Source organism: Polyodon spathula, chromosome 3 (assembly GCF_017654505.1).
Source record: "Polyodon spathula isolate WHYD16114869_AA chromosome 3, ASM1765450v1, whole genome shotgun sequence".
Lineage (NCBI taxonomy): Eukaryota > Metazoa > Chordata > Actinopteri > Acipenseriformes > Polyodontidae > Polyodon > Polyodon spathula.
The window spans coordinates 52978756-52994257 of record NC_054536.1 but is presented as its reverse complement, the minus strand read 5'-3'; the positions used below and the strand labels follow the sequence as shown (position 1 = coordinate 52994257).

General features: G+C 38.1%; 1 protein-coding gene across 2 annotated transcripts in view; it reads left to right on the top strand.

Annotated features, from left to right (window-relative positions):
* The window catches only part of LOC121313173 (uncharacterized protein KIAA2012 homolog), a 177078-nt gene that overhangs the window by 128634 nt on the left and 32942 nt on the right, over window positions 1-15502 (top strand). For both annotated transcript variants that reach the window (XM_041245465.1, XM_041245464.1), the window contains exon 9: window positions 9788-9825. In XM_041245465.1, the coding sequence (XP_041101399.1) occupies window positions 9788-9825 (38 nt within the window). The remainder of the gene's footprint in view (window positions 1-9787; window positions 9826-15502) is intronic.

Here is a 15502-nt window from a genome sequence, read left to right as displayed (position 1 = left end):
AGGAAAGCCGGGTGCCTTGCAAGTTAATGGTTTTCTCATATGTGAAGCAAGGTATCATGGGTAGTCACAGTGATTGTTTCTTTCCACCCGATCTGATTAGAGTCAGTCAGTTGAATGGGATATTATCAAGGAAAATGATCAGCCAGTTGGTATCTACCAGCCTCCCAACAGGTTGAGTAGGTCCTGATCAAGCGCTTTAATGGATGCCAGATGTAGTGAGTGCTAAAGAAGCATTGCATAATAGTAAATTAGTTTAATAGTAACACAGTTAGGTTGAGGGATTGAGATTAGGTTTAAGGGTAGAGATTACGTCAGTGGTAGACATTAGGTTTAGGATCAAAATGTAAAAATTGTACAATACAAATTCTAATGTCATTTTTCAGCAGACATGGAGAAAAAACTAATACCTACAGCTATGGTCCTCAGTGCCGAGGCAGTGAAAAGCTAGATGTTGTCCTTTGTACAGATCTAATGTGTACTGTTGATTTTTTCTTTCATTTATCTTTCTTTTGAGAGACTAAAGACTCTTTTGGTTGCCCTGTTTAGTCTTGGTACTGCTTTCAGCCCCACAGCATCTGAAAGTGTTAGGTTGGGTCAAAAGGACAATCAGTTTTCACATGCTTACATTTATTACCGAACAAACCAATTTATTATGTCTGTCAGGGATTGGTGGAATGCAAAATTATATAATTATACAGATCAGTGACTATAAAAACAGACTTTATCTGACAGATTCTAACCGTGTTCACAGTGACTCATTGCTGACTATTTAGTTCACAGCAATTTGCTTCCATAAATTGCAGATCATAAGTACTGGTTCAATTTTAATTTTTACTAAGTAAATTACAGTGTGTAAAAGGATACCCACTAAAGTAATTTGCAAGTGAAAAAAAGGCAGTTGGAAAACTGGTGCAGCCTCATGCCCACTGAGAAACTTAAGATTCAGCTTATACAGGCATTCCAATTCTTTATTTCGGTTCTGCTTGAACAATATTTGAATGCGTAGATACTAAAAGTAACTATCAGATTACTGTAATAAAAAACCTCAAGCGTTTTACTGCATGTGTCTTATTTCATTTATTTCTTAACCTTCAATAATAATAATAATAATAATAATAATAATAATAATAATAAAAAAAACTTCTGTTGTAAGACTATCTTATGGCCTTTGTTGTACTTTTTTTGAATTGGCTAAACTTCATATATAACATATCTACATGGTTAATGGGGAGGATGTGTAGAACAGATGTGAGGTGTACAAACACTTAAATTCTCCATATGGAAGAAGAGAGCTTCACAGGTTTTTTTTTTTTTTTTTTTAAAACTACCTTCCTATTGATCAATGAATTTTGGACCAATAGGCGAGTTTCCAAGGAAAAATAAAAAGGCGGCTCGCCTTTTTCATGCTATATTGGTAGTACCATTTGGGTAATTTTAATTTAATCTTTATTTTTTATATAGTGCCTTTCATAGTGGACGACCATCACAAAGTGCTTTACAAGATACAAGACTAAGATGTGTGAACTATGCATCAGCTGCAGAGTCACTTACAACAACATCTCACCTGAAGGATGGAGCACAAAGAGGTTAAGTGACTTGCTCAGGGTCACACAATGAGTCAGTGACTGAGCTGGGATTTGAACCTCCTGGTTACAAGCCCATTTCTTTAACCACTGGACCACAAAGCCTCCTGTATTGGTTTTCTTTTAGGGAGAGAAATTCTCCTTCCAAATGTAAATAACCTAATTAATATTAAAATACGGGAGTGTATGTTTAAGTGTTCCAATTTGGCCTTGCACAACTATTGATACCGTTCATCTCTCTTAAGCTGGGTTGAGATGAAGTTTTTAGTTTGTGTTGAAGCACCGCAAGTGCAGCCTGCCTCATGTGGCCACTAAAATAATTAATTAAAAAAAAGCAAGGGAAATTTTTAAATACTAGTACATAAGAATATAAGAACATAAGAAAGTTTACAAACGAGAGGAGGCCATTCGGCCCATCTTGCTCGTTTGGTTGTTAGTAGCTTATTGATCCCAAAATCTCATCAAGCAGCTTCTTGAAGGATCCCAGGGTGTCAGCTTCAACAACATTACTGGGGAGTTGATTCCAGACCCTCACAATTCTCTGTGTAAAAAAGTGTCTCCTATTTTCTGTTCTGAATGCCCCTTTTTCTAAACTCCATTTGTGACCCCTGGTCCTTGTTTCTTTTTTCAGGCTGAAAAAGTCCCTTGGGTCGACACTGTCAATACCTTTTAGAATTTTGAATGCTTGAATTAGGTCGTCACGTAGTCTTCTTTGTTCAAGACTGAACAGATTCAATTCTTTTAGCCTGTCTGCATATGACATGCCTTTTAAGCCCGGAATAATTCTGGTCGCTCTTCTTTGCACTCTTTCTAGAGCAGCAATATCTTTTTTATAGCGAGGTGACCAGAACTGAACACAATATTCAAGATGAGGTCTTACTAGTGCATTGTACAGTTTTAACATTACTTCCCTTGATTTAAATTCAACACTTTTCACAATGTATCCGAGCATCTTGTTAGCCTTTTTTATAGCTTCCCCACATTGTCTAGATGAAGACATTTCTGAGTCAACAAAAACTCCTAAAAAACCTGCCAACTTTTGAAAATACAAAATCAAGAGTTTTTTTGGTGGGAGGTATATATGCATTTTAAAACTTTTTTTAGTTTTCCCCTGTAGAGCAAGCAGGGACCGGGGCTAGTGCTGAATCAATATACAGGCTATACAGTACATGCCTTTTTTATGTTTGCATTCTAAAGAGAGTGACCCGGCATGTGAGACAGCCAGCGGGGGAGGTAGGGGGAGGAGCTTATTAAACAAAATTTGCCTAAGGAAATAATGCATTAAAATCGGCAATTTAACATATCAGGAGTTCCTGAGTCTCAGCGGGAGACGAGATCACCCCTCTATATCGGGAGTTATTGAGTCGCAGCGGGAGACGAGATCACCCCTCTATATCGGGAGTGTACTGACAAAATCGGGAGACATGGCAGGTATGCTTGTAGTAAATCCACAATAGGCTACCCTACTCCCCCACATTTCCAACTAGATAATATTTGTATAATAATAATAATAATTAATTACCCAAATCAGAATTCAGCAGGGACATTGCAAGGCTCTCAGCAGTAGAATGTGGTTATATATTTTTGTTGTTGTTATTTGAGATCCAGTATAAAGGTTCAACACATTTGTCAGTAGATGTTAATCCACCAAGAACTTTCTTCTGTAAGTCTTGCAGCAAGCTAATGTTAATTTGTCTTTTTGAACTGTAGGGTTGTGGTATTAATTATAGTTATGGCTTCTAACCGATAAAAACTGATAAACCACCCCTGACACAAAAAAATAATTGTGGTTATATCCAATAAACACAGGAAAAACACCGGTTGTTACTCAATTCATACTGACTTGACCCCTTTCCCAGTGAAAACAAATTAAAATAACCTGCAAAAACTGCTTTGTGCAGTGCAGTTGGGCAATATCCCTCTGTGGCAGGCTGGTGAGTGGATAGAGGCCCAGAGACAGTCTGAAGTTCAAAAAATAACTATTTTATTATAAATAACACAAAATAAAAGTGCACAAGGGCAAAATAAAGGGATTTAAACACACAAAAAAAACAAACTTACAAAAATAAAGGTTTCCAGGCTGGGCAATGCCTTCACTGGACGTAGAATTCACAAATCACAAAACCCACAAACACCAACCTACTTCCTTAGCTCCCTCCTCCCAAATAAGAAGCAGAGGCCTTCTTTTATGTCAGGTGGCTGGGCGCTGATTGATCATTAATTAAGTTAATCATTTAATCAACTAATCAACCCCAGCCACCTGAACATAATAAACCCAGGCAGGTAGGGGAAATTAACCCCATCCCTGCCAATTTAAAAAGGGCAGAGCTTTGCTCTGCCACACCCTCCTTCTTGATTTGTATCTCACATTGATTCGTTCTGAATACTTAAACCCACCCCAAATACTGAGTGGCAGCAAATTCCTACATTTCTATTGGATTGTAACACCTTTGCAAGATTTAAAATAAGATGTTCTTCCTCGCTAGATTTAAAGCTATATTCCAGTTCAATAGGGAGCATTTACATGCTCATGGAATTTAAAATACAATTGCAAAATGTGGCGAAATGTGCTAAATACACAAGAACCCCAGAAGAATATTCCGGTGAACATAAGGATTTTGTTGTGGGCAGCAAAGAAAATAAGGTACAATTGAAAAACTGTGTAAGTACTGTCAAGTTACTATACATATTGTGACAGAAAAATTTGAAAGTAACCTAAAACAATATTTTCATACAGTATATAAAAAAAACAATTTGTATAACTGAAATAGCTAAAAAATAAATAAATAAATAAGCACCAAAAAATGAAATTAATGAAAACTGAATAACAAAAGCCCTGTTTATAATTATATCAAATATCTCAAGTTGTGTATTAAGTAATAGTTATATAATATGAATTATTCATTATCAATGACTTGGACAATGGTAAATGTTAGTAATCCTGTTACATTTTATTTAAGCATTAACATCCATTGGTGATTGGTGCAACATATTTCTCAAGACAGTAGATTGTTTAACAGTTACAGTAGATTACAATATAGGTGCGCAGTATCTATCTGAACTGGAGACCATTCTTTCAGGAACTCTAGTGGAGGATGTTGTCTTGAATCTCCTGAATAGCCCAAACAATTGTATCTTGGTCCAGGTTATATATGCATCTTAATTAGTGCAATGGTTGATTGGCTACAATGCTTGATTGGCTGCAATGCTTCGACTCTCTTCCACCCTCCTGTTTCCAAGCAGCTGATCACCCTATATTAAGACATCATAAAGTACAGTCACCCTCGGTTAACTTGACTGGTGGATAACTGGACACCTTCACTTAATTCGACAGACAGTCGTGGTCCTGAATTTTCTCCATATAAAATATATGCATCCACGCTCGATTGGTAACGCGACACTTATTACCGGTAACGAAGGGATAAAAACTTGACACTTGGTTCACATGACTGACCTCTGCTTGGAACGGATCGTTCATTCATTCATTCATTCATTCGCAGTCAGTCCACAATGAGAGAGAAGCGAAAAAATTGTTCTCATTGAATTGGCTTTAAAGCTCATGTTATTCGGGATAGCAAGCTTGTCAGCATAACTTTCAAAGCTTGTGTTTTTGCATGCGAAACAATCGACAAGTTGTAAGTTGTTTATTATTGTTTTTGTTCATTGAATTAATTCTGTATAATGTACATATGTTTGTTTATTTTTTTTAATGTATTTGACGGCAAAAGCCGTGGTTATTGTTTTTGGATTTATTTATTTATTTATATATGACGGTGAAGCACCGAGTTGTTTTTGTTTGAGTGTGTTCTGGCAGAAGCAAGGTAAAAGCTTGTCCTCTGCCAGGAATAATTAATAAAAAATAAAAAAAAATAAAAAACCTTGTGCTGAAGGTGGCCATCTCCTGAATTAATTAAGTGATTAATTTGTTGCTAATCGGGAGATGGTCACCTGCATAAAAGCCTGCAGCTCTCTGCACTCAGGGTGGGTGTATGGAGGAGAGAGCGAGAGGAGAGACAAAAGTGAAACTAATACTTATAGGGACAGTGAAGGCGATTGACCAGCCTGACCTATTTGTGTTCTTGATTTATTTTTGTTTACCTTTTTGTTTTCAGTGCTCTGTGAGCCGTGTTAGTTTTTGTTAAAACCTTTTAATTATTTTTTGTCTAAATAAAAACGGCACATCACACATCTTTTTGGACTGCAGTACTTGCCTTTGTTTTCTTCCTGTATTCCGGTGTGACATTACCTGTCACAGTATGTAAAAGCCATGTCTCATTGCACTCATGGTTAATTGCTTGGTACGAACTTTAGTTTTAGTATTTGTTTATTTAGCAGACGCCTTTATCCAGGACGATTTAGAGGCTTGGGTGTGTCACTTACAACGACGTCTCAGCTGAAAGATGGAGCACAAGGAGGTTCAGTGACTTGCGCAAGGTCACACAGTGAGTCAGTAGCTGAGCTGGGATTTGAACCAGGGACCTCCCAGTTACAACCGCTTTTCTTTAAGCGCTGGACCACAGAGCCTCCTTTAGTAGAGACACGATCATCACTGCTGAAATCTCGAGCACACAAGCTACGACGCATGTTTCCACGTACTACTAACAGAGTGAGGAGTGTGCGTTGTATGTGTGGCTACATCACATTCTCACGACAATGGACAGAGAATTTGGAGTTTCTAAACTGCATGGAAACTCCGCCATAGATTACCTGCATGCACTAATTAATGCATTTTGATATTACTAGTATGTCAAAATATTAAAATGCAACCAATGCAGTACCAATTCACCAATAAAACCTGTGGCTGCAATGCTTCGACTGTCTTCCACCCTCCTGTTTCCAAGCACTAGCAACATACCCATTGCATTTTCACTGTATGAAGTACTATGGAGTGTGTGGGGTTTCACTGAGTGTGGCAAAGTGGCCACCCCTGTGTGTATTTTGTGTAGTATGTGGTGTGTTAATGTTGGTGTATAGTCATTGGTACACGGGATATAAACGGGTCTGTGTAACACGAGTGTTTAAAATGTATATGTATTTAGGCACGAAGTTTGCACAGCACTTCACGTGCAAGTAAAACATAATAATATATGAGCACGGGGAATTCCATTTTATTAATTCTTGTGCAGTTGTACCGCGACTCCAACTGAATGATTGATTAGCAATCAAGTCTCGGTACAGCTGCATAAAAGCTGCATGTTTTCACTCACTCAGGGTTGTGTGTTCGGTGAGTGGAGAACGGAGGTAATAGTAAAATAATAATGTAAGGTAAATCATAAATTCAGCTCACCATGTTTGTCTGTGTAGTTCGTGTTTGTTTGTCTGTTTGTTTTGGCTGCCAGTGCCGTGTCCTGCTTTTGTCCTGTTTTATTTTATAATAATAAACCGTGCAGCAGCGCATCCATTTATCATTTCCTCTCGCAGTACTGTATGTTTCCTCTGGTCTGACGTCCCCACTACAGCCGTATTTCTCACACTGAGACAGAACGTTTAATTGAAACGCCACTTAGGCATACTGTTTTATTTAATCCACAAAGTGGCACTCTTGTGCTGTGGCTTCAATACCGACAATGGTAAGACTTTGTTTACACAGTCCCGGGAGTTTACCGACAATGGTATTAGGGTGCTCAGTGATGTTGGCACGTACAGGTGCCCCAAAATATTATTCAAAACAAAAGGAAAAAGAGAAAATAAATGCTGTTAATAAAACTACAAACAAAAGAGTGCTACGTCTTCCAATGACACACAGCCTCCGCTATCCGGTGTGGCTCGGGTTTCAGTTATGCTTTGCTATTCCCTCACTAACGCTTTCGGGGTTACCCAGAATTCCCCAGCTGAACTATAATACTGCCGCGGCCGTCTCCTTCAGCCGTGCTTGCCTGTCTCTTTCTCTCACTCCAGCCACTGGCGTTCTTTCACTGGTTTGTTTACTTCAGACCTTCAAACCCAGCTCCCACTGTTGTTTCTCCTACAAGGGCAAGCCAGAAAAAACAGCAAAGCATCACTTTTATTGGTCGATCGACCCCCCAAGACCCGCCGCCCAACCACTCAGATAGAGAGAGAGACACAACATACCCTCACCCAACCTCTCTGTGTCATTGCCATGATTGGCAGGTGGATCCCACAGGGCTCCCAACCTCCCCTTGCATGATCATGCATGCACCCAATATCCAGCACAGGTCTCAGATAAATACCCAGTTTAGTCCTGTGTTAAAAAAAAGAAAAAACTAATCCAACTCTCTCTGAAACTGAATTGTTAAAACACTGACCACCTGTGTGAGTGCTCTTTCTCCCTGCTGATCCAAATTTAAAATCAGCTCAGAGGTTGCTTAACAGATGAAGGTATTCAAGGGGCTTTGAGAATAACTGTTGCAAACCAAGATCCAGACATCTCAGTGCAATACTTTCCCAGAACTACCAGGCTCCTCCAAACCTGATTAACAGGAAACTGGAATTGTCTTTTGAACATTTATTTTATTACTGTGGACTAATGATTTGAGCAGAGATTTTGATCTAAGTTTAAAAGAGCATTTTGACATGTTCTGTACTATGCAGTTGCGATACTTTGATCTAAGTCCAACAGCACATTTTTTTATTTTCTGCGTTATGATTCGATTTTATGAAACCACTGTTTATTTTTTTGCCTGGGGGTTGTTTTAAGACTTGCTTGGGCCTGCAGCAGGGCAGGAAAGAAGCCTTTATATAATAAAAGGGTCAAGGGCAAAGCCCTGCTGATAAAATGTAATGTTAGCCTCAGGGCAAAATTCGGGGGGTGGTAGCTGGGCTGCTTTATTAATTAACATTTTACAGAAGTGTGGACAGTAAAACAAACCCACAATGTTGAAAACACTATTCGGAAGCCCCAAAGACGGGAATCTCAGCGTGGAGCTGGCCAAGAACGCTGTCTGTGGATGCAGCCTGCACATGTGTATCCCTTACTCATACTCCTTCTGAAAGCCCCTTCCAACTGCCCCAAGAGTAACTAGCTGCAGGACGAAGGCTTGCACAGTGTAGCTCACACAGGGTAGTGCTGTGTGCGCAACATGTAATAGACATCGTGCTTCATTCACACTCAGCACCCCTACCATGAGATGATAAACAGGGTGTGGGAGGGAAAGAACACTGAACATAGCAATTACCCTCCAAGAATTAATTGGTGATCCACAGCCAATACCCCACGAACCTTAGGTTTAGGGTTAGGTTATTGTTATGAAATAAATGTTGGTTTAGTACCTCAGCTTTCACCCTAATCATGTAATCGGGCTGTAGCATCTAATGATGACGTCTTTTATGAGTTGTGCATGCAGCAGTACCTTGTGTGAGCTGCCAGTGAAAGCTACACTGTGGAAGCTTTCGTTCTGCAGCAATACCCCTCTCGTCTGGTCTGGGAATGTGACCCCTAAGCTACTCTGTCACAGGGTCCTACAGATGTCATTTTGTCAGCAAGACAATGTACATTTAGTCAGTGTTCAGTGTCTTGTCTACATAATGTAGTGTAAACACAGAAGGCATAGCTAAGATTTCAATAGGACAGGATGTATTTTTCATCAGAATGCTGAATGTTAAATAGAAGACCTGGTAAAGTCTTTGCTGTTTGCCAAATGCAAGTGGAACGTTTTTGGCTTTGTTTCAAATCCAATTATTCTGCCAGGCCACATCGCACACATGCATGCAGCGAAATGTTGGGTATTTTTTTTGTACTATAAAGGATTAATGTAGCTTGCCTTGGGTGGCAACAAATTATGACTAACTCAGCAAGCAAATATTTCCTGTTGCTATCTTCGTAGAATGCCTGGAACAGTTAGCAGTGGCTGCCTATCAATTCCACCCATCACACAGACTGTAAGGTGACTAATGGAATGTGAGAACAGAGATAGAACTGAATCCTAAATGTCTGTTTTCATATCATAAACCCCAGGCTCCACAGCTGTGGGGTTTTTCTGTAGTTTGTTATGTTTGCCAGAGATGGTTTGTATTATCTGATGCTGAACCATTTCCAGCCTGCACTGAACGACAGAGCGCAAAGAGAGAAACTAGAAGCTGGAATGTGTGCTCAGTTCCCTTTCTGTGCTTGGCATTTTACTAAATGAGATACCTTGATAAACAGTTAACATTTTTTGCTGATTTTTCAAAATTTGCTTTCAGGTAGTTTATCTGTTTCTTGGAATAACAAATTAAAACAAAACCTTTATCTTTGTTACATTTAGGTACAGCCAAGGAGGTTGAAACAAACTCATTTTCCAAGGTAAATGATTACATTATCGTTCCATTTATATGAATTTAAATACAGTGTGTGTGCGTGCATGCGTGTGTGTGCACTGTACAAGTCTTCATCCTCATTGACATAGCCTGCCCAGCGTAGCACTGGACTCAGCAGCATTGCTCTTTTTATCTAGGAAAACCCTATATGTGGTTGAAGGAACTATGTTCTTTAGCAAAAAATGCCAAATTCAACTTTCATGCTCTTGCACCAGGGTGGTTGCCCCGATTGATATGTAATGAATATGTAAAGACTGGGGTAATAGTGGTGAGTGATAACTCCCTCAAGAAATATAGTATTATGTATTGAAGTTGTTGATGAACAGATACACAAATGCATTATTTGTCAACACTGAATCATAACAAAGCAATACATATGTCAGTTTAGAGGCAAAAAGCAACCCCATTCTGGGACTGTCATCATCAACATAGGAGGCACTGCAGTCAACGTCTAGGGGGGCAACAGTATACAATATACTGTACTGTCTGGTCCACTTGTGACTTGTATTGTAGTGCTACCTTATACCACACTTTTTCCCTCAATCTGAATATAATTTATATGGTCCTACTTTGTCTACACTAACAATCAAATCGGCAAAATTGTAGAACATGCATGTAATAAGAAAATATCAGTGAAAGATAAAATACATCTAAGTTATTTACCCTCTTTCGAGAACACTGTGGTGAAACCTAGCCAATAGAAGCTGTTCACTAGGTCAGCAACAAACCCTGCACAGCCTTGGACAATCGACATCTACTGCTGTCCTGTTTAAAGTACATTTTCAAATATAAAAAAAAAAAAGATCAGCAGTTCTCAAAACCTTGCAGTTTGTACTTACATATGTTCAACACGATGACGAGAGGACCAGTAATTGTGGCTAAAGCTAATAGCAGATAAAAAAATATATATATATATTTTAAAGTGTTTGTTATCGCTCCTTCAAGTTTTTTTTCTCCTCCTTAGGGTGACATTTAACACAGCTGAATGCCACATTCCCACTGACACACAGCACGCAGTGACAGTGACACACGCCTACATTTGTATTTTTTATTTTCAGTACATTCATGTTGTTGCATGTCATTTTGTTCCTCAGTTTCAAATAAATATTATCTGATGCTAGTATTTGTTGAGCCTCACAGGCCTCCCACAGTTTGCCTTGTACTGTTCAGCAACACTTCTTTCCACACATTCCGTCACAGATTTGGCAGACTGAGAGCCTTCTTTCACTGCTCCAAAGGCAGTTGTCTTCTTTCTTTTACTTGGCCCAAATGTATGCAAACCATAATGTAGTGCTGTAGTAAGACTAGCTTTAAAAATAGGTTCAAGGAGGACTAAAAAAAACTAAGGTGTGTAGCAATCAATCAGCACTACCTGACTACCTTACTGACATTTTACAGCATGACTGGTTTCAAAATATGGCTTGAACTGTAGCTAAAATAGCTCAAATCAAATAATAATATAGTGCAGGAATACAGTACCCTACTCAGTGTCTTCTGTTTACTATACACACGTGTATGTGAATCATATGCAACACAGTTTAATGGTATTTCCCCTCTTAGATAACTTAGATGTTTGACAACCAGAACCTTTTGCCACTTAACAATGAAGTAATCCATGTCTGTGTGAACTTCACAGAATTAGGGTCCCAGTGAAAATATTTTACAGTTTTACATTCAGTGTTGTCTCCACTATATAAACATACTCCAGACAAGGCTTCTCTATAAAACAATGATTCCATTACAGGATGCAAGACCGTTTGCTGTTGAAACATTTCTGTTCTGATTCTGATTTCAATCTGAAACATTTCCAGATGAGTTTAAATCATGGTCTGCTCCACCCAGTGTAATGGTGTGTAATAGAACCTGCCATGTGGAAAGTTTATTTAAAGTAGGAATAGTTATTTCATTTTGGGAGGATTTTTTTTTCTTCTCTAGCACACAGTTTGTTTATTTTCTTACTCCAAAGACTTTGTTAAATGCTAGATGGAATAAATTATTAAAATCTCACCACATGGGAAACACATCAATTACCAACAATATCTGTTTATCTAGTGCTGGTTCTTCTGTAGATGAAATTATATATTTTTTTTGTTTGATTTGCTGCAATCATAGGCCCATCATTTTCAGAAGCAGTGTGTTTTATTGCTTCCCTTTGTTTTACATGACAAGGACTGTGGAATGGTAATATCTAGCATACTTTTCTATTCATGTGAATAGCAGTCCGTGAATACAGTACATACATACAAATAAAGTTTAACCCTTTCTCTTCAGAAAAGGTGTTTCTTGACTCTGAAATTGTAACGATAGAACTACACAAAGTTCAGAAGTTACTAGAATAAATTTGTATTGAAGCAAAAGCTTTAAAAATATCAGAACAATTTCAGACATCAACGTTACACAGCAAAAGTGATATTAAGTAACTTGCTTGCAGGTATATGAGGAATTTCTTTACTGGTTTGAACTTGTTTACCCCAATAAGAGGTCCTGTTTGTACCACTTTTGCCTCTTTTGAAGAGGCCTTATGCGCCAAAGATTGTCTCCAGGTTTTCATTGGGTAGTTTCACTGTCTAAAGGATATATATCTTGATAGAATGTAGACAAACCCCCTAGTTCACCAAGGACACAGAACTCCGAATAAGCATAGCAAGAACAAAGTTCATGCCAAGATTTGACGTTCTAATGTAGACTTGTGCAGTACTTTCATTGTTTATTGACATTAAAATATATCGTCTTACAGAGCTGAGAAATGTGTGTTATTATCTGTACAGTTTTGCAATCTATTGCTGCTGAACAAAATCAAAAGATTCTACTGCATCCTTTTCCAGAGAAGATCTATACTGTTTCAGTCACTGTCAAAGACATGACATTTACAAAATCAAGCTGTTGTGGAGTTCATTTCCTACTACGAAGAATAACCTTTTCCTCACTGGGGAAGTGAACTAGAGGACATCTTTTTTGGTAAATAGCTGAACTTGATTACTTCTTTAGTAGAACAAATATTGATAAATCTGCATGCAGTGAAATGTGGTGCTTTAGAATGGACTTGATTCTGCTACAGTCGGCACTGTCTAATAGGGATACAGATAGTCGGGATTGCTGCTTAAATGGGACACAAGTCTGGGAGACAGTTCTTCCCAATGCTATTTATGTAGTTTAATTGGGATACAGTATTTTGAAATGATGTACGGTGATCGACTTTCATAGCTAGACAGGTCGCATAGCACAAACTACGTTGAACTCTTGAAGAAGGAGAAGTGTCCTGTGGTTTGTCAGGCTGCTGTTGCAAGAAAGTTGGCCAGTATCACAGGTGCAATTCCTTTTGTTTAGTAATTAAAAAAAAAAAAAAAAAAGTTGACTCGTATTTTAAATGATGCATTTAACATTTAACCATAATGTGATGTGATTTCATTCTTTTTCTTTTCATTAAGAATCAAAAAAGTGTGTGTCAAGGTTGTCTCAACTGCCTCTCTTTTAATAGGGTCAGCCACAATAGAAGATTTAGAAGTGAGTAGTTTTTCGATGTTTACGATTATACTGTAAATACAGTATAATCGTAAATCTCGAAAAATTACTCACTTCTAAATCTTTTGTAGTCATTTTTGTATTAATTTAATATAAATACATGTTAATTTGGATTCATATGTTGTTTTTATCTGACTATGTGAACGAAAAGACACACATTTGCCTGTTTTCCCATTGGAAATAGTGATATTTTGAAATATCACTGTCCTGGTCACAAAAGCAAAGTTTGTAGGGAATAATAGCCATTTTCTATACTTTTGAGGCATAAGCAATTAGGAAATAACACTTACTACCCAGGAACAAAAAAAAAATAAATATTTGTTACACGGTGTTATCAGAACCAGCTGCAGTGTATTTAATTGAACACATTTTAACAAGGACATTGTGTTATTTAACATTGTTGTTCTTGAACATCATTCATTTAAATAAACAAATGCATTTCTCATGGCAATTCTAAACACAGAGTCATCAGTGACACAATTACACAAGTAATAGTCTACATTGTGTATGCACTGTTAAAGGATTTCTTGCATAAGCAACGTAATCATCACCAGACTGAGATGCATGCTGAAAACGCTGAATACAGAAAGCTGTAAGAAAAAATAAAAACAAGAAACAGCATGGTTTCTTATAGCTCAACAAGCACATTCACCATCTGCCAAACAATCTTGATCCTGGTGTACCAAAACCCTTGAAGATATCGCACTTATGAGTTCATCATTGGCACTAGATCACAGTCTTGTCTTTTGGTAGTTTACGTCTCAGCAATGAGGGAGAGAAAATTGTTAACAGGCTTAATGCTTTTCTGAGCTAATCAATCCTGAAAACCAGCCACATGTTTTGCATGCCACTTCTACTTAAAATAAACCTTTATATAATGTATACAACACAGGAAGGTTGGGTATTTGGGAAGTTGGGAAGGTAGTTGGGAACTTTCTTGGAAAGATACACAGCTATGAGTAATGGAGATGAAACATGTTCTCCCCATCTGCAGCATTGGTCATATTCTTTTACTGAGACACATGTTTGAATACCGTGTTTACTGTTGCTTTTATAGACATCTCAGAATCAAGACTCCCTTATTGTTACAGACACCAAGTGACAGGGAGCTGAGCAACAATGGGTTAGTAAGATCGGATAAATAAGCACATTAGCAGTTCAGCTTAAATGTATAACAAAGCTACATTTATTTTTGATCTGTTTAAGGCCACAAAGTTTGTCCAGTATAGTGTTGGACTACTGTGTGGAAAGCCTATAGTATTAGACTGCCCTACTAGTTGGATTCATGCATGGTTCTAACTGCTGTGGGGTTTTAAAATGGTATTTCATAATAAAGAAGTGAAGGGTTTTTAAACTAAAGCTGGATAAAACAAGTCTCAGTAGAAGTTGTTATTTTCCTAGCTGTCAGGCTAAAAAAGATCAGAAGTTAATTTTGTTTCAGTTGCTAGGTGTGTTTATAACAATTAGACTGTCTTCTAGACACATTCAAGACCAATAAATGATGAATAGTTTCTACGTGGGTGCCTGCATATGTTTCAGTATATAACATAGCTACATGTCTGGTTTTTGCAAGATAAACATTTATATGGCAGCTAAATCTGAAGCTAACATGTAAATGAGTCCCAGCCTATTTAAGCGGGGGTGGGGGCTGTGTCTGTGTGCATGATTCTGATTCGTTGTTTTGTTGTGTCAGTCATGGTAGAGATTATTTGAGAAAACACTGTGGGCCCTATCTTCGGCGCAATCCCCTCACTAAATTTGTGCCTCGCAAAAAAATAGTGCTTTCGCACAAAATGAGAGATATTCCAAAACGGCACAAAACAGATCGCAAATCTATTTGTGCCTCGCAAAACCATCTGCGCATTCACTACCAATATAGAAACTGCACACAACAGCCAAGCGAGAATGCAGAATGATGGACTCATTAGTAATGCGACAAGCTGCTATCATTGCTGTGGCCACAGTATGTACGGATAAGACAGCAGACAAGACCACACAATATATCCTGCACACATACATACGGACAATTCAAATACACAATTGGCTCCATGGCTAGACACAGAGTTTTCAAATTAATGTACTGATAACGCCACTATTTTATTGAATACGGACAGTATTGTATCACAAGGAAATACTATATA